This window comes from Mytilus trossulus, chromosome 1 (genome assembly GCF_036588685.1).
Source record: "Mytilus trossulus isolate FHL-02 chromosome 1, PNRI_Mtr1.1.1.hap1, whole genome shotgun sequence".
Taxonomy (NCBI): Eukaryota; Metazoa; Mollusca; class Bivalvia; order Mytilida; family Mytilidae; genus Mytilus; species Mytilus trossulus.
This window is the reverse complement of record NC_086373.1, coordinates 34,311,062-34,338,518: the sequence shown is the minus strand read 5'-3', so window position 1 is coordinate 34,338,518 and position 27,457 is coordinate 34,311,062. Positions and strand designations below refer to the sequence as shown.

The 27,457-nt window shown below is 30.8% G+C and overlaps 1 protein-coding gene across 1 annotated transcript; it reads left to right on the top strand.

The window, feature by feature from the left end:
* The first annotated feature begins 1,008 nt into the window (after nucleotides 1-1,008).
* On the top strand, nucleotides 1,009-26,705 carry LOC134722444 (ceramide glucosyltransferase-like). Its single transcript, XM_063586068.1, has 9 exons — nucleotides 1,009-1,228; nucleotides 3,479-3,620; nucleotides 14,347-14,449; nucleotides 15,766-15,867; nucleotides 17,078-17,190; nucleotides 18,192-18,370; nucleotides 18,997-19,083; nucleotides 21,538-21,727; nucleotides 22,298-26,705. Exons 1-9 carry the CDS (start codon nucleotides 1,131-1,133, stop codon nucleotides 22,475-22,477), a joined length of 1,194 nt encoding a protein of 397 aa, XP_063442138.1. The 5' UTR covers nucleotides 1,009-1,130; the 3' UTR covers nucleotides 22,478-26,705.
* Nucleotides 26,706-27,457: the final 752 nt, after the last annotated feature.

Sequence of the window (27,457 nt, the reverse complement as noted above, 5' to 3'; positions counted from 1 at the left end):
AAACAAAACAAGAAATGTTTTGATTGCTTTCTTTTCTACCCGGCAGGAAAAGGACAAAAAATATTTGATATCATTATGAAGCTGAAACCTATTTCTAGAACATGGCCGCTTTTTTTATGTTTCTGGTTTTAAAGTTTCTGGTTTTTAATACGGCTACAATTTTCTAAATTTTCAGTTTGGAATTTCATTATTCTTTCTTTTAATCTAGCAGTGTAATATGTATTTTGAAAAGGAGAAAAGAAAAAAGTGTCAAAATCAGATGATATTCTATAGAAAAATATTTCCAAACAGTTTCGTCTAAATTATGAATGTTAAATCTTAATTAGTATATTGTAAATGATTTTATTTCGAACCATGCTAAAATTTAAGTATATATATAGTTTGTAAAAACATACATCATCACATTTCATTCTGGCCAGTAAAGGTTATTTAACTAAAACCAGTTACAAATGTCGATGAAATACAATTCTGTTCTTTTATAGCGTGATGATGGTTTTGAAATATATCTATGAGTGGTGCACTGTCAGAGGTGGTGCACTATCAATTTTTACAGGATTTAATTCATTTATGATCATTTTTTGTTTAAAACTATAGAAACTTTTTTTTTGCGAAAAGATACGAGACTCTTACCAAATTTTTGGATGGGATAGAGTCATATAGGCCTACAGGTCTCTGGATGGAGATTGAATATTTTTTTTGTTTTTGTTTTGGAAATTTGAGAAATTCAAACGGTTTGTGATCTTTTATCATTATTCTATTATATATGTCGCAAATTGTTTTCATAGTCTGATTTCATGCCCCTGCATCCAGATTGAATTAACATTGGATTTACTCTGCCTTTCGGGGAGTCTTTAATTGATAACAATGATCGTTGTTTTGTATTGTTTGCTATCTAAATTAATTTAAATTTGCCACATTTAATTAAATGCCCTAAGTCACGCCTACTTGACATGCATGAATCACCATCTTCTTGACTGAATCACCTAGTCATTCAAACGTTTTACGATACAGGAAAATAGATACCGATTGAAAACATTGATAACGGAAGTAGTGTCACGCCCACCTCGATTGTTGTATTATGGGAGTATGATGACCGGCTGGTGAGGAAAAACGCGAAATACAGACATGAAATGGAAAGTTTGGATTACACTCTTTTAGGACTAGCTATACTTTTATTTGCAGTATGGTGTTTTAATTTCTTGTTACATATTTTAGCTATTGTGTATGGGTAAGTTATAAATATCATCTAATTTTAATACTTTAGCTGCGAAGCATAATATTTTCCATGATTCAATGATTATTGATGGGTTGGGCAGTAGACCCATCCTTCTTCTTTATATGAATAAATGGTTAAAACTAAAGTAGATTTAATATAAAAAAAAAAACATATATTTTTTAAACAAACAAGCATAGATTATCACGTGCTGCTTTATCATGTTGTAATGTATTCAACATAACTGTATGATATATCTGTCAAGAAATGTACATGTATTGTCAATGTACAATCTACAATATTAATGTCTCTGGTCTGTCAATTGGATACTCAGAAAAATATAACATTTTCTAAATGCTTCGAACTTTAATGGTTCTTTAATTAATCAGTCTTTAAATACACAAACAGTGTAAGTGATCATCTTAATTAACCCTTTCCTCCATGGATTTTTTTTTCTTACATACTTGATTCGCATAGGATTTTTTCAATAAAAAAAAATCATCAGGTTTAAAGTATTAATGCTCTGTGAAAATGAACATTTCATCAATGAAATTCAAATCAGATATTCTCATGAATATCCTTTTCATATTGGATACATAAGTCTGATGCAGACATTTTGTAGTCAAAGTGTTTCAACTGAGGTCCTACACAGGCGTCACAAGGCGTCATTATGGAGTAAAGGGGGTGGCGTCAAAAAGCGTCATTATGGAGGAAAGGGTTAAATATGTTTACAAAATTTCAAGAAAACCAAACAATTTAAGGTTTTGCATGAGATTAACCATTTTTGTCCCTACTAATGGCCTAACCACTAACTAGGGTGATACACACATGTACAATGTATCAGAAACCTGTAACATAAGTAATGAAATCACCATAATTACAACATTACCTAAGTCCAACCATCTCAACCAATTCTTTACTGTAGGGAGTTCAGAGATCAATCCAATTTTCATTTATTTTGTATTTTTTTGTCTAAATGTCATGCAATAAAATTTAAATGTACACTGCTTTTTAGTTGAAGTCCTTTAAAGATGAAATTGTCAGTAACATGTATACCCGACTTTAACATTGTTTAAGACTTCATTTTCAAATTACAGGGGATCGCCTGTATCCCTGCACTATTTTAATGTTCAGCAAGCATCTTGGTGATCCTCTTTGTGCAGAATAAACTAGAAGTAATATTTATTCCTTGGGGACTTAATCACAATTCCCTAATGATCATGATGATAGCAGTGCTGATAAGTTATTCATAATATTAAAAATTAAAATGTTTGTAAAAAAAAGATAATGAGATAAACATGATAATTATCCCAGTCATTTCAATCCAATTTATCATGTATTCATACTTGTACATAGAGGTCAATGTACCATCAAAGAATACCTGTAAATTTGATAAGTACAGTCATCATAATGAAATACATACAATTGTTTGTTTATCACAACATGATCATTTATCACATACAGTTAACAATGATTAACCAGTGGCAGAGATTAGTCAAGAATAAAATTTTAAAAAAATGGAAATGGTTTGTAAGTTATAAAATCAAATTTTGAACACAAGAAAAAGACAATGATGCTTTGCTGTGACCATATATTATATACATATATAATATATGGCCTTAACTCCCTATAAAATTTTTATAAAGTAAAAAAAATACATGTAGATCCATCTACATGTACATGTACAAGTTTGTGGAAATAATATTGTACTGATAAAGGAATAAGGGACTGTGGTACCACATGATAACCAATACTAATCGCTCAACTTTTTGATCAAAGTTCAAGGATGTGTAGTAATACATATAGGTAACTGTATAACAATGAGCAGAACCAAAACTGAAAAGAGGACTATGAAAGGTCCTGAGAGTGACAATAAGTGAAACACTTCAAGAAAAAACATATTGCACCAATACATATTTCTGTGTGCTTAACTTTTCATTAGAAAATTTTATTCAGATGTAGATAAAACATGATTAAACATCACACAATCATGACAATGCCATGCTAAACTTGCTAAATATTCCTTACATTCTTGAATAGAAACTGATTTGAGAAATTAGTTAAAGGGTATCAGTATGCATTATGCTTTCATTTTATAACTTTTATAAACGGTATTAAAGCAGACAAAACAAATAAGTCCACAACTGAACCCTGCACATGAAGCAAATTTATAGAAGGTACAATGTACACTTGTCATGCTTGTGATAGGGAAATAACAATATATAATAATGCATAATTTCAAAAATGTATTTATTTGAACTTTAGGAAATGGAAGTTAAGCAGAAAATTAACACCTGTTATACCTTTAGAAGAGCTCCCTGGAGTAACGATTTTAAAACCAGTTGTTGGAGTTGACCCTCATCTTTATGAAAATTTAGAGACATTCTTCAGCATAAAATACCCACAGGTAAGAAGATGCAAAGCTTTTTTTTTAGGCCTGTTCAGGGGCGGATCCAGCAAATTTTAAAGGAGGTCCCCAACTTAGGAGTGATTAAGGGGGGTTCCAACTACATGTACATGTACAAAAATGTACATGTCCTAATTCAAATGCATTGATCATCCCAAAAAAGGGGTTTACAAGTGAAATTACAACCCCCTGAACCCTCCCCCCTGGATCTGCCACTGCTGGTAATACTTTAATTTATTATAGAGTGTCAATTTGACATTTTCTCAGCTCTTGGCACAATTTTTTTAACGGAAATTTATTATGTTTTTCCTGATGGACTTAGCATAATGATAGTGCAAAAGTTTGTATAGCACCATTTCAGTCTATTACTTCATCAATTGATACCATTTTGCATAATTGCACTAAAATTGATTTTGCTCCTAAGGCTAAGCCTTTTGGACCCAAGCCATGCATATTCATGTAGACTTAACCATTGATCTTCCAAGTTTTATTGTACATTCAGATTATTGTTGTTAGGAATGTATCCAACAATGGAGAAGACCTATAACAATGCTAATAATCTAGTATGTTTACAATATTCAAGATAATCAAATAAATAATTGGATCCTTTTCCTGTTTCAATTACAGAAATATATACATGTGTACATGTAAGCCTTAAGAGTAAGACTGAAATAGTGCATTTTGCACCATTAGCCACTAGTCTGTTGCCCAAGACTAGTTTAATTTTATTAGGGCTAGCAACTTTGTTCAGACAGGTGACAATGACATTGAAAAAATAGTAGTTTTTTTCTAATGCCAAATGGGATGCTATCCAAAATTTCTAGGGAGAACCTTACAGTGTAAGTTATAACCTGTACCAAGTCAGGAATATGACAGAACTTTGTTATCCATTCCTTTGATGTGTTTGAAATTTTAATTTTGCCATTTGATTTGGGACTTTCCTTTTTAAACTTTCCTCGGAGTTCCGTATTTTTGTGTTTTTACTTTTTAAATGTATAAATGAAATGAATGAGGGAGAATGAATTTAAAGTGATCGGAAAATATGACCATTTCCTGACCCTTGAAACAAGATATCAGTTTTTATATTTCTTTTATTTAGTTGTATTTATAAAATGTATGACAATACACAATTACATTAAGATAAAAGATATATTTGATTTGTATGAAGAGACAAACACTGAAATTTCAAATTGATTGAATTTGTGCTGCTCTCATAATATCTGATAATTGATTGAAATGCCCAAGCACTACAGATGCAAGATATTTTATTATTACTTTATATGTATAATGTTAAGAAATTTTATACGTGTACATGAATACGTATTTATAAGAACAGTCACAAATCCAGTACTTTTTATAAGGGGGGACCCTGCTCCATTCATGCTTTAATGATTCCCTACACAATCAACTATTTTTTCCACAAAAAGGGGGGGGGGGCTGCTCTTGGATCCACATTTAGTTTGATAATTTAATAATATGAAAATTTGAAAATTGTACTTATGAAAACTTATTAATCCATACTAGGATCATGGAAGTTATTTATAGGCCTATACCACTTAAAAATTAATTTGTATGACATTCGTAATTGAAACACGTTATGTAAGTTTGGTTTTGATTACCATCAGGATGTGTGAATGGCTGTCATGTTAATTACTACATACTGTGTTGTGTGTTTGCACATGAGTAGTAATGGAATTTAGTTAGGTCAGCTGTGATGAACAAGATAACCTCAAGCTAGGTTAACAACACTATTAATATCAATTAACCATCACTTCACATTATGACATCCAAAATTTTTGAATTAACATTTTCGAGTTATTTAAAGTACATTTTCTTCACTCATCAATTTTTTTGATAGAATATGTTGTATTTGTAGAACTTGGTTTTCTCCTTAGGGTATTTTAACCATGATAGTTTACATACAATGTAACCTTTAACCTTAATTCATAAGAATTGAATTTTTAAGGTTTTACTGTACATGTATAAGAGGTTTTACAGATACAAAGCATCAATATCTGAGAAAGTTCTACGGTTGTACATGTATAACAATATGCTTACTTGGAACAGTTTTAAATGAAGCATTTGCCAACATTTTGTACGCACATGGTATATCTGTTGAGATTGAATCAGTGCTATAAATATCATACTGTTATTCTGTTTGGAATGATAAAAATCAAGGGACATGCAGTCTATTTTAAAGCAACTTTGACTAATATCTAAAGCATGAAGCCATCAAGTTTAGAAATAAAGAAAATTCTTAGAATGCTATGACATTATTGTCTCTTGAAGTAGAAAATGTTAATGGATATTAACAGCAGGTTTGATATTTCTTATATAAGTAGAACTGGAGAAGACAACACATGCTCAAAAACAAAATCAAACAACAGAACTTCAAACTTAATATAATTATAATATTTTTGACGTAAACCGTTATATCGTGATGTATCATCATGTGTGGTGGATCTTTGGAGTGAAGATGATTAAAAGTAATGTGCTATAATGAGGAACAGATGTATATCACCTATATTTGTCTGATTTGATTTAATGATTCCCTGTTATGTCAGATACTTCCACACCTCATTCAAAGAAGCCGAATTTACACCTTACATTGTTCATTTTTACCTAGCCTTTTGTTATTAGTGAATACTCAGTATAATTTTTTATAAACTTGGACAGTGTTATGATGGAAGTATTATATTTCATTATGATATAAACTGACCAAGACCTAGCAAAATTTTTTCTAATGATAAGATAAGATAAAAGGATATAATATGTTTTATCCATTAACTTTGGGCTCCTGGAGAGCTTATCACACAAAATCAATATGATTGTGTTTACATACATGTACATGTATTCTTATATTTTCTTGTTTTTGCAATCTGCTTTACTCATGTATATGGATTTATGGAAAGAAAAGTGGAACTCCTGTAGTTTTGATAAGAAGACAACCTTGCTGAGATATTTTCTTGTTTTCACAATCTTCTTCACACATTTAAACAGATGAAATGAAATACAATATTATTGCATGTTTTTGTATGAAAAGTTGAACTCCTGTAGTTATATAAGTAAACAACATTACCCTAATATTTTTTTTGTTTTCACAAGCTATTCTTTACATGTACAAATATACATGTACATGTATTTATGGGAAGAAATGTTGAACTCTTGCAGTTATCTTAAGTTGACAACATTGCCCTGATTTTTTTTCCACAAGCTATTCTATACATGTACAAATATACATGTACATGTATTTATGGAAAGAAAAATGTTGAACTTTTGCAGTTATCATAAGTTGACAACATTACCCTTATATTTTTTTTTTTCACAAGCTATTCTATACATGTACAAATATACATGCACATCATACATGTACATGTATTTATGGGAAGAAATGTTGAACTCTTGCAGTGATCATAAGTTGACAACATTGCCCTGATATTTTTCTTGCTTTCACAATCTACTTTATACATGTAAGCTGTTAAAATGAAATGATTAATTGATACAGGACACAAACTATGTACAGAATGTAGAACATGTGAAAATTGAGGTAATTGGGATAACCATATTAATCTGTGTATAAATAATAATAAAATGACACACAGTTCGGTCATCTTTCACCCCTATCTGTCAACATGTTACACATACTGTCATAACATAATGTTAATGTGTCTATATACCAAACAACCTTGAGAAAATAAAACGTTAAGCTACATGTTATTGTACAGAGTGCATGTTAATCTATATTTTGATTTTTTTACCATTTCATTTACATTGTTATAGTATCTATTGCCATTTTTGTTAGATAAACTTATTAGTATCAGCTTGAATTGACTATTGTTACTTGTATAGAGAATTGATAACTATATTTGTTATATAGAATTATTGCAAGGTCAACTTGTCCACTAGACAGGGCCCACCTTTCCAATGACCTTCATGGTTCAGTGATTATTTAAAAAATACAAAAATTAGCCCAAAGACTATAAATGCATTAGTTGTCTTTACATTTCGCTTAGTCTGCCTTGTAAAATTTTAAATTAAAATGCATTGGTTTTCTTTGAAACTTCAATATTTGCCAAATTGGGTTTAGAAACTCATATAGGCCTCTTGTTTGTTATCTGTCTACAAAATACTGCAGAGTCTTTACAGTTGCATAATAATGATTACCAGGAATTATAAAACAGATGGGAGCACCCATGTGGGATATCTGTATATTTATTGTTTATTGGTGAAGTAGCTATAGGCATGCTAAGCTTGTGTCTGATACAGAAAGTGAGAAACTCCTGAATTGAATAATTCTTGCTTGTGGCACATTGTTCATATAGTGATGATTTTATTGCAAACAAAATTTTGGAAACTGTTCAAATTGTAAATGCTTGAGAAATTTAAATGTTTTTGCAATGATTTAGATATAACTGTTGAAACCTCAACATAGACATTAATTTCCAATTATCACATGTATCACTTGAAGAGGTATTATTTTTTCAATGAATAAAGCAGTTATAAATGATTGTACATTGTATACTGATAACACTATTTTCTGACAACTCATTCATTGGCTTCTTCAGTTTCTCTTTTTGAGGGGGGATAGGAGGGGTCTTGATCCAGATCAAAAACACCAGATCCTGAAATCCTGTGGCTTAAAAATACGAAATCCTGAGGTGCCGAAATTTAAATTTAAAAAAAAAAAAACTGAAAGTGTCAATCCTGAAATCTTGAGCTTAAAAAGACCCCATCCCAGAGTCCCAATAAAGCCCCCTCTCTGAGGTGTTTATACATAGTAGATCAGTCACCTTTTGAATTCATATAAAGATGTTTACAAGTACTAGAATGTTCCTTAATGGAATTTCTACACAAAAAGTTTTTATATGAGACAGCAAACCAGCAAGTCCAGTATAGCAAAAGTGGTGTTCTTGCAATCACTGAATCACATTTAGTATATTAGGGACATGAAACATTTGCCACTGGATGTTAAACAAACAATCAACCAATAGTATTTTAAGGCTCACCATTAATCTCCAAAGAGGTTACCAGTTCAGAGCAACATAAAGCATGTTTTACTGAAAACGTAATCTAAACAATGGAACTGTTTCCATTTACCATAATGCATATTCAGGCCCGTAGCCAGGAATTTCCGAGGGGGGGTTCCTTGGACTCACAAACTCGACTTTAACAGTCACAAAGGTTAAAGGTACTACACGTAAAGTGTGAAATACACGACTGTGTTGATTTCCTCTCGTCACATCTGCTGAAAACATTTTGCCTGAAGATACATGTCACTCAATATTATATGCAAAATAAAGGATTAAATAGAACACTTCAAATCACTAAAAAGGCTACTACAAGTAATGTCTCTTGTTTATAATTATAATTGTTTGTTTGGAGTTCTCAAACTGAAATTGGGAAGCCATTTTCCATTGGAAATGAAGCTGATAATTGATGAGATAATTAAGAAATAATTCATGGAAGCCATAGATTTGTTGGAAATTTACACATGGCCTGGGCCGTGATATTCGAATTTTATCCTGAGCGTTAGCGAGGGATAAAATTAACGAATATCACGGCCCAGGCCATGTGTAAATTTACAACAAATCTATGGCTTCTATGAATTATTTCGATTCTAATAGGACAAATATTAAAGTTCACTCAAATACTGAAGCCGTGTGTGTAGCTGTTCTTTTTTACTCCTTGTTAGATAAAGCTCAAATATTCTCAGAAATCTTTAGCTTGCATTGATTATTTCGTTTATAACCGCTAGAAAAAATATGTTTAATTCTAAAACCCAATATTCACGATTTTTAATTTACATGTTTTCTCGTAAGCTACCGTCAAAACCAAAATTGACATTTCGTAACGAAGGAGCTGCCATGTTGACTCCATGAAATCAGTTAATATGCGAATCATGCAATATAATAGAAAATAAAACAAAATCTACCTCAGAATTCCATTTTAATACAATATTATACGATGGTTACAAAACAATATATATTTTTATACTACAACTTAAGTTAGTATATGATTGATAGCTTTTAAAATCGTAACATAAATATCAAGCTTATTTCCATCCCTTAATGAACCCCTGTCTGTGGAGACACGATGTTCCATGATGAAATTGACATTGCACAAAATATAGCTGTGTTACTATATTTAGGAAATAAACACAAGTTGAAGTATACTAATTATGTCACCCCTTTGAAAAAGGGGGGATATATTGTTATTCTACGAATTTTTTCTTCCACACTTTTTGTCCAGCCGATTTCTCGGAGATGCCTTGACATGTATTTATAAAATTGCACCATAATGACAGTCCCCATGTGCAAAGTTGCAGGAAGCATGGAATGGTTCAAGATGGACGCCGTTTCCATGGAAACGGCAAAAATGTAAAAAACCGAAAAATGGTCCAAATTACATAAAACTTTCAGAACTAATAACTAATCGATAGAAGGCGTGACATCCATCTTGAGAACTTTCAAAATGGCTACCGTTGTCATGGAAACCGTCCAAACATGAAAAAAACGAAAATAAATCCTTAATTAATTCATAGAAAATAAACCGCTACAGATACGACCAAAAAAACCGAAGTAGAAAACAGTAGTATAAACTGTAGAATTCATTGCCGTTGGAATTTTTAAGATAGCTGCTGTTACCATGGAGATAATGCTTAAAGTGCACATTGGACCCATATGGTAAAAAACGTCAAAGTAACATTTTTGTACAGATTTTAACCTCATTCCCGTTAAAATTATATTGTATTGTCATCTGTCTTTGAAATTTTCAAAATGGCCGCCGTTGCCATGGAAACAGCTAAAAAAAAACAAAAAAAAACAAAAAAAAACTCGAAAATTTGAGACAAAATTCTGTGATTAAGACTATGTGCAAAACGTCTTCTAGAATATGCTAGAAGAAAACTAATACATAATTCAAAGTGCTTCTATTCTATACGAAAATCGTGCTTAAGTGCGAAAATCGCCACTGAGAGAGAGAGAAACACGAAGAGTACACATAATTGACATTTCTGCACTTGCATTAAAGTACACATCCGTTAATTGAACACCTGCAAAAATATACACATAAGCTGAAATCAATCGATAAGCGTGTAATTAAATTGTACAAGATAAAATACATGTATCGTGTGATACGCGAGATATTGAAGAATAAAATGAACAGTTAGTATGCCGCTCCGTCAATATATACACATGTTGTCTGTCCAAGGTCCCCTCTAAAAAGAATAGTAATGTACTAACTCCACGATAATATACTTCAGTATCACGTGACACCACCTTTCTTCTTCGCGCGTGTGTCTAATTTAAGATTTTAAAGAGTTCCCCAACTATATATAGACATCACTCTTAGTCTACGAGAAGAGAAAGGGGGGGGGGGGGGGGGGGGGGGGGGTCAAAGGCATGTATACTATACGTGCCATGTGACTTTGGTACACTCAAACTGGTTGCTGCTACTGTGACAAAGTCTAGAACGGGGTGACATCCTCCGCTATTGCTTGCAATGGCAAATCTAGTTCTTTTTATTATGCATCCGAATAAGAATAAAAATTCTTTTGTCTTTTGTTTTATTATAATTTCTAATACAATAAAATCGGCAATGCGTTTGCAAATAGGTTCAATTACATGTGGATTTACGTGGGAGGTATATTGTAACATCCATTATTATGTATATTTCTGAGTCTGCGCTAAGTATAGATATATCGAGAATTTTCACACGGTGTTGGTTACAAAGCGAAAGAAGCACGTCATATTAGAATGATTAATTCCTGATATATATATACACATACAGTTTTCATTTGATTTGCTAATTTATAAAGGTACATGGACCTCAGTCTTCACGCTGAGTGGCAGCCCAGGCTAGTAAAATTGCTCTCGGCCTGTAAAAATCATATCTACAGGCCAACAGAATCTAACTTTAAATTTTCAAAAATTGAGCATCTGGCCTGTAGATCTAAAAGTTCGTTGTGAAGACTGTCATGGTTCCTTCAGATTTATGATTGAATTGTTGTTTGTATTTTTGTTTAACTAGTTGCAAATATTGCATGCATATTCAAGGACAATTTAATCAATTACTAGAGCACTTGTCTTATAAGTTAAGAATGTCATAATTTGGAGTCAGGTTCTATCTTTGTTTTTTTATAGTATACTAGCTATGATCCACTCACTACAACAGACAGTTACAAAACACATTAGTTGGTAGAGCATTCATGCTAAAAACCATGTTTGACATTCATGCAATCGAAGAATTAAGAAATATACATTTCTCTGCAGAGCAGCTGATGCTAATAAGGAAAACAACATTTGTACAATGGTTTTTGTCCCTGTGGGAACTATTATGAACAGTAATTACTTATCAGATGTGGTACACTGCAGTAATCAATACACAAGTCTTCTAATAATTTACTCCTAGGTTGTCTTTAATTCATTTGCAATGTCTTTATTAAATATCAATGAAATGGTGTTGACCTCATCTGTTTATGAAACAGCAATCCAACAATGTAACAGATCAAGAAAAGTGAAGAGGATCTATATATCCTTATTTTAGTCTTTAGTCAACTTTAGTCAAGCTTAGAAATATAAAATTACCAAGCTTAGAAGGGTGATAGGACCTTTATCAGGACTCCAGGATCAGATGGTTTTAAGCTCCAGATTTTGGGATCGAGGAATTCTTTTTTTGAATTTCGGGATGTCAGGATTTTTAAAAAAAATATTTGGGATCTCAGCATTTCATGTTTTAAGCCTGGGATTTCTGGATCAGACCCCCTCCTAACCCCTCCCCCTTGTTGACCAAAACTTAGTACTTTATGAAATACAGATCAATTGAAAAAATATTATGTATAAAATTAATATCAGTGTTCACATCAAATGTGTATGTATAGAAGAACAGCCTTTAATAAACAAGTCAACAGAAACAATCCAACCCAAAGATACTTGAAATTAATTTGTATCAGAGTTAATTTTAGGATGTAAAACATTTTCTGCTATACGTATGTATGATCATCCAGGAAGTCATTGAAAAATTATCCACAAATAATCTAGATATTCCCTTTAAGAGGATTTAAGGAGTTAAGGAAGTGACCAAATGACCTAGCATAATACAGGATGTTTACTTTTTCATAAACTCACACATTAAATACTTATTCACTTACTACAAAAAAAGTTTTTCACAGATTATAAGTATGCTAATTTTATAAATTTACACCTCATTGGCAGAACTGCCTTATGTGTTATTCAATTACTACAAAAAAGTTTTTCACAGATTTTAAGTATGCTAATTTTATAAATTTACACCTCATTGGCAGAACTGCCTGGTGTGTTATTTCTACAAGAAGATAACCTTATTTGCCTCTGGAAGACAAAGTAATAAAAAGTAAACACCCATAGTACCAAAGTGGTTCTTATATAAAGATCAATGACTGAAGTCACACAATTTCTATTGTCATTGAATTATTAATTATATCTACTTGCTTTTCCTTTTTGATCAAATTATGCTACATAAGAAATGCTTTTTTTTCTTAAAGAAAAATGCTTTGTAATATAAACGCATGAGTAAGAAGTATAAAGGAAATGAATGATTTGAAAAAAAAGAAAGATCTTGCTTTGATTTGATAAGTATTGTAGTCATTTGAAAAAAAGTATTTTTATCCTGAAATGTTCATAAATATACATGCATACACTTGTACACATGTATATGCAAAATTTTACAAGCACAATGCAGTTTAAATTGTGTTACATTTCAGTGCTAAAAAGTGATTTATTTCATAGTTCATGAATCATGAAGATGATGTTCTTTGCAATTCTTTAACTTGTCTTTCACAATGCATATGTTTCAGTTGTTTGTTTGTTTGTCATATAAAAATATCTTTCACTTGAAACAAGTTATGTACATTTTTGTTAAAGGTAAAATGGAGTTTGGTGTCTGTCGCAAGGAGCTTTGATTCTGCTACCTTTTAATACATTGGCGGATTCAAAAGGGGGGGGGTGTTCAGGGGGTTGGACCCCCCTTTTTTTGTCCGATAAATGCATTTGAATGGGAGCATATAGTTGAAACCCCCTTTACTCTGGGTTGGGAACCCCCCTTTTTCAAATGGCTGTATCCACCCCTGTAATATATTGTTCTTGTACTGTAAATGGTTAAAAACATAACTTTCTGCCATTCTGGACATAAATCTTCTGCCTCTCTTATGTTGTCAGGTCAGACCTATTGACTTTCCTGATTAATGGTGATTTCAGCCCATGAGAGATGTTGACCTTTTCGCTGAAATCCTCCATATATTATCAACTGAATAACTCAAAACAGACAACTCATAGAATTTAGTATGACATTTAAGCACCTCTTTATACAATTAAAACCACAATATTTAAGTTTTTAAAAATAATTTACAGTTACCTCTGAGCTTAAAACTTAACAAATATAGAAAATCTTCAGTTCTAAGTCCACTTGAACTTCAGTCATGTCGGTCAAAACAAATGTATATGAACTTATTGAAATTATGGAAAAAATAGACACAAATGCAAGACTACTAATTGTGATTTCAGGATATGCTGCTTACTATAAATGCTTTTTAAATTTGAAAAAAAATAAGTTTTTTTTAAGACGTTTCCAGTCTTAATTTTCCCATTGATAAAAACATGACAATTTTTTTCTGTTTACAGCTAAAATGAAGCAATACTTAGAGAATATATATAAAGTATGTCACTGTAAACATTTATTATTTTCTTTGCAGTATGAGTTAATGTTTTGCATCCAAGATGAAATGGATTCAGCAATTATGGTTGTCCAGAGTCTTGTACAGAAATATCCTGATGTGGACAGTAAAATATTTATAGGTTTGTACCACAACTCTCTTAATTTGTCAGACCAGCAAATACATACAAACTGTGTAGATTTGACTCAACTAGCTTATTAGGATATAGTATTGTTGTCAGTGTCCATTACAATTGTTCTATAATATCTGGACATGAGAAATACTTATGCAATGAGAGCAATGTTAAAACTGACACAAGAGAAAACTGCCAGTTGGAAACTAGCATTTCCCATTTCAATGGTACATTTATGGGAGGAAAATGGGATTCCAAACTTTCCTAATCTGTTTCATCTGATCTATAAATATTTATTTCTCAGCATATATCTACAGTCTACTTTGAGTTAACCTATGACACATGGAAAGAGAAGATGCAGCTTTAACCCATTACAGTGTATTGATAAATAACAAAATTGTATTTACTAACTTGCACATTTGGGAATTATGTTGTATTGAAATATTAGGAAACATTTTTTGCGGTCTTCTTCATTTTGTTTTGACAGATACGTCATGCCTATGATAAGTCTTAGTCTGCAAATTTTCTAAATAACTGAAAAAGTAATACCCATAATTATATATATGATAGAAGAAGATAATTTGAATTTGACTTCAGACGATGGAAGCGAAGAGAGGTTTTCTACAAAAGAAAAAATCGTGCCGGATATTGATCTAGCCGACTGTCAATGTAATATATTTTATTACTGAGCAGGGATGCAATTAACTAATGTTCAAACAGACAGATGGATCCTGTTTTATGAAAATCTATATGAAAAAGCTATATAATTATTGATAAGATTGAAATGTTATTAATTAGAATGAGAAGATAAGTATTTTGAGATTAATCAGGTTGAAGGAACATCTAAGTAATAACACATTAATGTATCAAATCCGTATTATTGCATCTGTTTCATCAGAGATCAATCTCAACATGTTTATTAGAGAGTTAAAATGAAGTATACTAGCTATAACTTGCTTCCCCTTCCTCCAAAGAATTCTTTTTAATAACATTTTATACCACTTTGAAAGAAAAAAGTTGAAAATGGACTGAACAGTCTAAAAATCAATCAAAGTTATAAAATATCATCTCTATGATTTGAAGTAAGAAGATGATGTATCAATACAAAATAATGATAATTACTTTAAGCAGTATTTCAAGATTGTGAAACTAGGCTCAGTACAAGCCAAACATTGACATTTTCAGTTTCAGTATTCAGAATTATACAGCTTATAGATAAAACAGTTCTAATCTTACTATTACAAGCATATTTCCATAACTCAAAGGATTGGCTCAAAGCAATATTTGTTCAAACAAAGCTACATATTCTCTATCTTATCTTTTAGGAGGAAAACATGTTGGACCTAATCCAAAAGTAAACAACATGGCCATTGGTTATGAGGCTGCTAAATATGATATGATATTGGTTAGTGATAGTGGAATTAAAAGTAAGTGTTATTTTGAATGTCTGAAATATATTTGTCTATTTTCATCTCAACAACAGGCTCAAGACTATAGTGTCATGTTTATTTATTATTATCTTAACCACAGGTTCAAACTCAAGACACGATCATTATGTTTTTTGGTCTGTACGTCCTTTCGTTCATTTGTCTGTTCTTTGGTTGTCAATTCAAGTCTGTCCCATTTTAAGTTAAGTTTTGGTCAAGGTATTTTTTGACGAATTCAATCAACTTGAAACTTTTAAGTATGTTCATCTTTTATGTAAGCTTTGGATTTCAAATATTTTGGCCACGAGCATCACTGAAGAGACATGTATTGTCGAAATGCGCATCTGGTGCAAGAAAATTGGTACCATTAATTTTATTAGTACACATGTTGATATGATCTTTCTCATTTAAAGCCAAATTACATTCTGACCCAAATTTCATGGTCCACTGAACATAGAAAATAATAATGTGATATGGACACATTCTTGTTCAGGTCAAGTCCAATGTAATTTAGAGCCATCTTATCAGTCAATGTGAAAAATCACATGTACCCCATGAATATTTTGACTTGTGTTAAGAATCTTGGAGATTCATGAAGATATAGCGTTTTTAGATCCTTCAACATTCCCAAAATAGAAATGTTGTAGTACAGTAATAGTCTACTTGACCTTAATCAATTGTCTCTAAGCATTCTAAAGGAAGGATCTTGACCTACCATGTATCACAGAACTTGTACTTGAAATTTAAAGTAGTGTAAATTATTTTACAGTGAGAGTTTTCATTGATAATTACAAATTATAAAAGTATGGCGGCATTTTGATCAACGATAAATTACTTAATTTAAAAAGATTTTTTTTTTTATTACCAACAAAATTATCACACCTAAGCTGCTAATATACAAGTAGAATGATCAGAAAGGGAAAAAACAAATATCAGTTACTTGCACATCTTGAAGAAATTTAATGTATTTCAGGGACACATAAAACTACAAAATGTAACTTTTTACTCCATTTGGCAATGAAAATGTAATTTATTGCTGAAAGGGACACTAAGCACATGTTGTTAAACACATACATTTTAGTAATATGGGACCTGTGGTTTCCCTGAGTTTATCATGATGTACAAGAAAAAAAAATTTCAGCTTTTAATCAAAGAAATGAGAAACAAATTAAAAGAATGTATATATATAAATGTTTATTCTTTTTTGCAGTGAAAGAAGAAGCACTTATGGATATGGTTCTTCATATGAAGGAAAATGTTGGTCTTGTTCATCAAATGCCTTATGCATGCACAAGGAAAGGATTTTCTTCTCATATGGAAAAGGTATTTTCTTGACTTAAAAATTTTATTAAGATTTATAAAGAAAACAGTACATGGCAACATGTATATCACAACCTAGATATATCAATCTTAAGAGATCAGTATCATTCACAAAGCCTAAGGTCTAAAAGGTGATGTAAGCTTTCAATCAGAATTTTGCAATGTATTGTTTCCTTTACGATAGACTTAATTATGAAAACCCTAAAGGTATTCCAAACAGATTAGATTCAGAATAGGAAATATGGGCATGTAATAAAGAGTACTGTTAACCAACTTATTTTCGCGGATACTTTATTTCGCGTTTTACCCTTTCATGACCACTTCGCGGCTATTTAATTTCACGATTATCTGATTTACTTGATGAAGTTTATTAGGGAAAGATCAAAGATTGACATATTCGTGACGATTTATATTCGCGTTATTTTTCTACTCGCGAAAATAAATTGCTCGCGAAAATAAGTTGGTTAACAGTATATGATTTAGGTTTTTAAGAGCATCGTTTTTAAGATACATTTGTATTCAGAACAGCAGTATTACTATCAACAGGTAGACGAGTCAACATGGACAATTCATTTCAGGGGCGGATCCAACCATTTTAAAAAGAGGGGGGGGGGTCCCCAGCCCAGGACAGAGGGGGGTTCCAACTATATGTCCCCATTCAAATGCATTGATCGTCCAAAAAAAGGGGGGTTCCAACCCCCTGAACCCTCCCCCTGGATCCGACACTGTATTTCCAATAGGCAGCATTGGTCGTCTTTTTTTCCATTCCTCTGTCCATATCATAAACTTGGATATGTATTGTGCCTCTTTTTGAAGCTGGGTGCTAATTAATTGTGAAACATACTTATGGGCGTTTTTTCCTTCTTAAATGGAGGCTGCCTCAGATTGCCAAAATAATCGATGAATAATAGAAGATGATAAATAGTTGATAATGAAATTTGTATGTTCCTTATGAAAAAGAAAGAGTGGTATGAAGTTTCATTGTTTAAATTTCTACATTTCAGATTTACTTTGCAACCCAACATGCTAAAATGTATTTAACAGCTAATTTCTTCAACATAAATTGTGCTACTGGAATGTCCTGTCTAATGAGGAAAAACATCATTGATGAAGTAGGGGGTCTCAAACATTTTTCACAATATTTAGCAGAAGACTTCTTCTTAGCTGAAATGTTTATAAACAAGTAAGTACTATAAGTGTGATAAGAAAATATATAGAAGTAAATTATGTTTATAGTTACAGGTGGTGTAGTCTTTTATGAATCTGGAGGTGGAAAAAGTCATAATGTAAAGGAGAGATGTTGTTAAGGATAGCTGTCTGGCAGTTTCTTCTGAAATCACTTCTGCCTCTTTTTTGTCCCCTCGTTTGAGAATACCCAGAATTTAATTTTCAAAATCCATTTTTTTTTTCAGATGATCTGTCAGATATTAGTGATAATAGACGTATTTACACTTGTATGCAAATTTGTCAACTAAAAAGTTATTGTTGCTTGACATCAAAAGGTTATTTAGAGGTGATATAAGGTCATTCGACGAAATACAGCTAAATACCAAAAGTGTTAATAGGTTTATTCATACACACTAACCACCAACATTTGACTCTGAAAAAAACTAACATATAAAACAACAAGCAACACATTGTCTATGCTTTAAAAGGGAAACCTTTTTTAAACATGTATTTTTATTTATATAATAAATGAATTAGTCATTAATTATTGCTCAAAAGAAGATTTGAGTTCAATATAGGTTTTATTTTTGTGCAATTGGTCTATGTCATTATATTATGTGTTTTTTTGTTTTATTATTACAGAGGTTATAGATTAAGAGTTAGTTCATACACAGCACAACAGAATGCAGGGGCTTACTCTATTCCACTGTTGCACAAAAGATTGACCAGGTAAATACACATTCCTCCACATAACATGTGCATATCCATCCATGAAACAAAATCAGTACATTAAAAAAACATACAAAAAGGAAAGGGACAGTGCTTTTTTTGCTGTTCTTCATCTCAAGGTCACAGAAAGGTCTTCAAAATATAGCAAAAAAAACCAAACCCTCTCACCTCTTGCAATAGAAGCAGAATATTTCGCAAAATATGTCAGATATAACAAGGATTCATTATTATTTGTGGGATATCAATGTTGTAGGAATAGATAAATCCTGAATTTAAATATTTAATCAAATCCAAACTTACTACAAAATGTAAGCAGACTTCACAAAACCATGAAACATATATACTCCTTAAATCCATAAAAATATATGAATCAACAGTGTCTTGTTCCGTTAGTTGTTATACAGGATAATTGCTTAACACTATATATCTTTTTGGGATACACTAATGTTGAAGTTAGTTGTAATATATATACCCTTTAAGTTTACCTAACCAATATAATTTTTTACATTAATAGATGTATGTTTCATAATAATACGTTATTCTGATTGCCTAACTGCACATCACATGTTATTCCTTAAGCAATTGCATTACACAATAAAACTCATCATTCTTGATAACTCATGTACAAGGTTCCACAATAAAGTACACAGGTGAATTAATTAAAAAATTTATAATTCGTGTTTTCATGATCCTAGCTAAAAATTGTAATTATAAGTATTGAATGCTTCTTTTTGTAACTTTATAGGGCTGTAAAAGCATTGACTGTGCGCACATTTTAAGAATGAAGTGCTTGTGAGCTTCATACAAAGTGTACTTCGGTCAATGCTTTTACACCCCATTGATGTTACAAACAGAAGCATTCAATTCTTAGATAAAAGACAGTATTTCAATACCACACAAAATACACCCAGGGGTCAACATACAGTACAATAGACAAACAACCTGTCATCTTAGCAACAAGTGTAAAGTCATCTTAGCAACAAGTGTAATGTCCTCTTAGCAACAAGTGTAATGTCATCTTAGCAACAAGTGTAATGTCATCTTAGCAACAAGTGTAATGTCATCTTAGCAACAAGTGTAATGTCATCTTAGCAACAAGTGTAATGTCCTCTAAGAAATCAGTTGAATTAATGTCCTCTAAGAAATCAGTTGAATTAATGTCCTCTAAGAAATCAGTTGAATTAATGTCCTCTAAGAAATCAGTTGAATTAATGTCCTCTAAGAAATCAGTTGAATTAATGTCCTCTAAGAAATCAGTTGAATTAATGTCCTCTAAGAAATCAGTTGAGTTAATGTCCTCTAAGAAATCAGTTGAATTAATGTCCTCTAAGAAATCAGTTGAATTAATGTCCTCTAAGAAATCAGTTGAATTAATGTCCTCTAAGCAATCAGTTGAATTAATGTCCTCTAAGAAATCAGTTGAATTAATGAAATCAGTTGAATTAATGAAATCAGTTGAATTAATGTCCTCTAAGAAATCAGTTGAATTAATGTCCTCTAAGCAATCAGTTGAATTATTTGGGTGTCGTAATGTAGAATTGCTGTAAACCTTTAATTCTATTAACTTGGATACCTGTAAGACGAAGCATTGTACTTCATATTTTCTTGGCTTATTGTTATAAACCTCTAATGCTATTAGCAGGGATATTTGGAAGACCTAGCATTTATATAACTTTTTTTTTTGCTTATTGGTATAAACCTCTAATGCTTTAAGCTGAGATATTTGGAAGACCTAGCATTGTAACTTTTGGCTTATTGTTGGAAACCTCTTATGCTATGAGCTGGCCTATTTTGAAGACAAATCATTGTACTTCTTACTTTCCTGGCTTATTGTTGTAATCCCTTAATGCTATAAATAAAGGCAACAGTACTATACCGCTGTTCAAAAGTCATATATCCATTTAGAGAAAATAAATCCAGTTTACAAACTAAAACAAAGGGAAACACATCAACAATAAGAAGAAAACAAAGCCACAACAGGAACACTGAAGTGCAACAAAATCAATAGCCAACAAACATATAGACAAACTGTTTGATAACAACTGCCATATTCCTGACTTGGCACAGACATAAAGAAAAAATAGTGGGTTAAACCTAGTTGTATCGCTAGCCAACCCTTCCGCCTATAAGCTCTGGTATTTTGAAACCAATCATTGTACTTCTTACTTTCTTGGATAACACATATTATTGCTATTTTGTGCATTTATTCTTTGATCTCTTTTTGTGATAATTTTTTATATCATGCTACTCGCTTGAGATGGAAAATTATCCCAAGAAACTAAGGAGGCATGTGGCGTTGCTAATGAAATTGACATGAAATTGACAACATCATCATAGGTAAAATAGCCATAAACAGATTGTCAGTGGTCAACTCTATTGCTGTACCGGCTCAAGCGAGCAAATCAATCTCTTTGAGATGATCAACAGTAATCTATAAATATTGTTCATTTACAGATGGTGTAAACTTAGGACATCTATGACACCTGCCACAATATTTTTTGAGCCATTTTCACAGTGTATTGTACAAGGCTGTCTGAATGCCTGGGCCATGTCCTATCTGTTTAACTTTACTGGCTCTGTTGTATTCTTAGTCCATTGTCTTGTCTGGTTCTTACTAGACTATATACTCATTAGAGTTATTGAGGTAAGACTTTGTTTTAATATCTCAAAATTAATTAAAATTGGTTTACCGTAATATTTTTTGCTAAATACAGATGATGCTTTCTGACTTATATTCTGGTATGTTTAAGAAAGGATCCTTTAGTTTTAAAAGAGATCTAACTGAAGTAAGGTAAAGAATTTTTATAAGATTACTTAAAATGTTTTATAAGTTTGTTTTTTATTAAAAAAAATTGTTTCAGAAATCAAAGGATTAGAAATGGGCAGTGCATATTTAGTAAGACAGGAAATGCACAACCTCCTTGAAGTTATTGTCTTTCATGTTCATGCAGATTTTTTTATAGATAAAAAAATGTTGAAGCATTAACTGCAAATTAAACTAAGTGTCAGAGAAAACGTCACTTTTAAAGTGAAAATAGTTTTAAAATTTATAAAGAAAAAAAAACCAGATTTGTAATGTTAAAACTGATATCTGTTACCAGATAATGTTTTATGATAGTCAGCCATTTTATTCTCTTGAATCCTTATAAATGTGCTGATATTTGTATAGAAACTTTTTGTAGTACTTAACTTCATTATTTTTTGTATATTTCAGGGAGGACCATTACCCTTTTCTAAGTTTGAGTTTCTTGTCGGTTGGATTATCAATGAAGTCACATATCCAGGTGTAATATTACGATCACATTTTGATCCTAAAATTGTGTGGAGGAACCATCAATTTAAATTAAAATGGGGAGGAACCGTGGAAGAACTTCATAGTAAACAAACCGTATAAGTGTGTGTGGGTGTGTTAATCTTTAGAGTGTAAGAAGTTGCTGATGTGTACACCTGTAGAGTGTTAGGGTGCTGTAGATGTGTAAAAGTGTTGAATGTAAGGGAGTTGTAGATGGTTAAAAGTGTAGAATGTTATTGAGTTGTAGATTGTGAAAATTTTAAGAATGTAAATGTACAAAATGTAAGGAAGTTGTAGATGTGTAAAAGTGTACAATATTAAGAAATGTAAATGTGAACTTCTGAAGAATGTTAGGATGCTGTAAGTGTGTAAAAGTGTGAAATATAAGGATGCTGCAGATGTGTAAATCTGTAGAGTGTAAGGAGTTTTTTTATTTAGTTTATTATTCTTTTTAAACTTAGATTTTAATTATGGTAAAATGCTCATTAAAAATTGTTAAATTGTAAGTAATTGTATTGTGTATCATAGTATTGTCCGCTTCATCCTGATGTTGAGGTTAAATACTCATTGTATCATGCTTATAATTATTTGGGGGAATAAGCAATTGAACTGAACTACCATTACTGTATTTGGATTTTTATGTACACGTTAAGTGGTTTATATCATTATTCATATTTTATACCATTTTATCTTGCCTTTTCAATACTCAAATATTTTTTTAATATGATATTTATCTTGATATACAATTGTATCCTTGCAACTGGTTTGTTCATTAAGTTTAACTCTTTAAATTTGACTGTGACCTTCATTTTTATATATCAGCAAGGGTTTTATTATTTTTACCTTGGCTCTGTTTCTTTTTTTTCAAATTAGTGATTTGTCTTATAATTCTGGAATTATCTATGAAATCAGTGTAGGATAAATGACAAAACAATTAATTTTATCCCTTTTAGGGTTGTCAAAAAGTGTAAGTTTTAGATTTTCACGTTAGATCAAAATCATTCACAGTTTCTTAGTTCTTTTATTATTGAATTTAACAATGTATACACAAGAAATTGTATGATGCCAAAACTTTTTATAATAACGAATTGTTCTTTTATTGTTCAAGGTGCTAATGTTTAATTTTATATTGATGAAATTAGTGCAAAGTGTGTGCAATATCACATTCAAATGTTTTACAGATAGGTTTTTTTCCTTTAATGGATCAGCATTATTTTAGTCAGTTGCTAGTATTTCATTATAATTTTTTTAAAGTATTCATGAATGTAAAATGTATATTTATATTAGATGCAAACCAATTTGTATTTACTCTAGTGAAATCAAAAAATGTTCTATAGTTATATAAGATTAATTTTGAAAAAACAAACATTTTAACTTCAAAAAGTGTTTAATTAAAGTATAAAGGAATTGTTTCCTATAAATTCATCTCTAAATGTGAGGACTTTAACTGTACACAATCCTAGAATTTATACAGTTACAATGTTTTTGTTTTTTTCTGCAACATATAAATGCAATTATTTATTTTATTTAATTTAATATTTTTTTCATTTTACAAATTTAAATGTAGAAAAATTCCACTTCATATTTTAATATGACCATCTAGTCTCGCAACACATAAATGCAATGTCTTTTTTTCATTAAAATTATTATAATTATCCAAATCATTAATCTAGTCGCATTTTTTTTTATACAAATTTGAAGAAATTTGCAAAAAATCTAAAATCATGCTCCATATTTATTAATGTCTAGTTTGGCAACACATGAATGCAATGTCTTTTTACCATTAAAATGATTATTATTATCTAAAAAATAAATCTAGTCACATTGATTTGTTACGAATTTGAATAAATTTGTATTAAATCATACTTTATACTGATATTATAAGTCTAGTCTGTTAATAGTTCTTGCCTGATATTATAACAGTCTGTTAATAGTTCTTGCCTGATATTATAACAGTCTGTTAATAGTTCTTGCCTGATATTACAACAGGCTGTTAATAGTTCTTGTCTGATATAATAAAAGTCTGTTAATAGTTCTTGCCTTTGTTAGTGCTAATGTGTTCATGGGGAAGGAGAGTATAAATTAATGGTGCTTTAGGGTGCTAACTGTTTTAATGTTAGTCTGTATGTCTGTAATTTATGTTCAGCTCATGAATGTTCACTTTTTAATAATTTCACTTTTTTTTAATCAACATATTTTAGCATTCCAATAATATGATTTTATTTAAATGAATCTGTTTACAGGTAGAGGTATTAATTTTTAAGGTTGCATACCCATTGTATAAAATAATTGTATTTAGTCATATTAATAACATAATATAACGTTCAAAAGATTGAGTACTGTGGATTCATTAATTTTCGTGGGTACCAATTTTCATGGATTAAGGAAAACTTGCATGTTCACGGATATTTGATTTCGTGGTTTTGCCGAAGTCTGCATACAAGCCATGAGAAAATTTGTCATTTGTTGAACATTTAATTTTGTGGTTCAACTGTTTCCACGAAAATTGGTATCCAACGAATAATAATGAATCTACAGTATTTATTTTAAAATTTTATGTATGTTTTTTAATTTTTGTATCATCAATGTCAGTCATTATACTCTAAGTTGAATAGACTGTTTCTAGTTATGAATGGAATATTTCATTTAGCATATTTATTTCATTCCTGTTTTACTATTCCTTAATTATTATTTTTATACATTTTTAAAGTATTATTAATGTATGTATTTCATTTATTCATGTATTTATTGAGTTACTTATTTTTTGGAAAGAAGCATTTTACTGTCCACATGGTAAATGTGAATGACCTGTGTCCATTCTTTTTTAATTGTTTTGTAACATTATTATGATGTATTTAAAACTTAAAATGTTAAAAATTGTTGATATAGTGAGTTTTCCAAAGAATAAAAACTCTTGTACATGTTAACACCTGTATGACTGGCCAAAAAAGTTTCATGGCGTTGATTATTTGCTGAATTTTTTTTAATAAATTATCAAAATGATCAGATCTTGTTTGGCCATGATGGGTATTAATATGACATTTGTAATTTTTGTTTCACTGTGATAGTGGAATCAGTCATAAACATTTTTGTATTATTTCCAAGTGATGGTGATAAGTTATTTATTGTTTCACTTTAACAAAGGGGAGAGCATCTATGTTGTCTGTTATACAAATGTAGGAGATTGTTCACAAATTGTTCAATATTGGCTTTAAAATTTCCAAATATTTAAGATTACCATAGGATTTGTTGATAAACAGATACATTAACAATCAATAAGTTTTTGTTTTTTTCATCATATTTAGTATATTGGGGTCTTTTATAGAAGACTTCATGGTAATTTTGACTTGTTAGTTATTTGTCTCATTGGCAATCATACAACATCTCCTAATTTTATATAAAATGAAATATTCTTATCAATTAAAATTATATCTGGGAATATTACTTTTCAACATTCAATGCATTAGGTACTCCTTCAGAAGTTTGCAAAATATCTGAAGATTTGAGTTTACGGTTGATCACTTTCACTAAGTAAATTGTATCAGCTGTTTTAGTGTTTACATGGTTGAGTATTGTAGATGCCTTGATTTGTTAGATAAGTTTGAAATCTTTTAACTTGGGACATCCACAATCACACTGTGGATGTATATGATCTGTCACTTTCCACATGCTAAAATTACCATCATGGTTTTTTTAATAATTTGTAAAATAAATCTACAATTTGTATGTTTCTCCACGATATTGATATTATAAACTTAAAACATGTATTTATGCCATATAGTGGGTTATTTTCACGGAGTGTAAATTTTTTGCTCATTTTCATATTTTATTTTAGAACAAAACTGCCAAAATAAATTACACCAGTTTTTGCAAAGGTATTGATATAAGTTTTGAATCTGCCAAAATATTTCTTATACATTATTATATGAAAATTGTGAAAATTTACACCCACGAAAATAACACGCTACACAGTATGCCAAAAATTTATCTGTATCAGATATCTAATCTGAAAGAAATTCTCCACACATATTTAATTTTTGATTTGATGGAATCTCTTAACATACACATTTGTTAAAGATCATGATAGAAGTAGACTATTGTATTTGTTGTAACATCTTATTATACATGTACTATTTTCCTTGAAATCTCATGTCAATTTGTTGTCATAACAGTACTTAACGTAAAGATATTTTAATAGTATTAACATCATATAGTATAGTATCAATGTTTAATAACTATAAGTTAATGTGTGAATTTAAGTTTTGGATAATCAATGGTTGTATACTAACATCATATTTCTTGTTCACAAGAATAAACATGAAAGAACAAATTTTTTTTTCTACTTAATTATAAATCTCAGGATATTGTCATAACAATGGAAGTTCAGGATCTAAAAAAATAATCCAGTCAAATGTTCATATGCTTGTCCAGTATCATATGGTTTCTTGTTATTTTGATATAAACAGCTGGCTCAATATCTTTAATTGTTTTCCCATAGGCGATAATGGTAACGTTTTTTCCTGTAGCTCAGTCCATATCGTAAACTTGGATATGTATGATAGCTCGTTTCGAAGCTGTGACATTTTCACATATGTGGTTAAATTTTCGGGGTACGAAGTGAGATTACTTTTTCCGTAAATTAGCAAACCCCGAACATCCTTTTGTGATGCGGCTCCTTGTGGTAAAATATCCCCTTTTTAACACAATAAGTTCTTTGAAAATTTAATACTTTGAACACATTCAATAGCTCCATAGTTTTTACACATTTATTCTATGTTCCTCTACTTTCCTAATCACCACAAATAATTAAGTTCAGTCATTTGTTAAAAATAGAAACATGTCCAATATCACTACACAGAGATTTTTTCTTTACACGTGACTTTTGAGTTCCTCATTTCAAGGCGCATTAGGGATGTTGTCCCATATTGCAATCCATAGTTCTGATTTTTCCAAATATTTTTATGTGATCTTCATCGGTATGACATTCTGAATAAATCTGTGTATTTTTGTCCATTTCTGAAAAAAAATAAAGTTGTTTCAGCACTATAAGGCAATGACACTTTTATCGCTATATTTATTTAT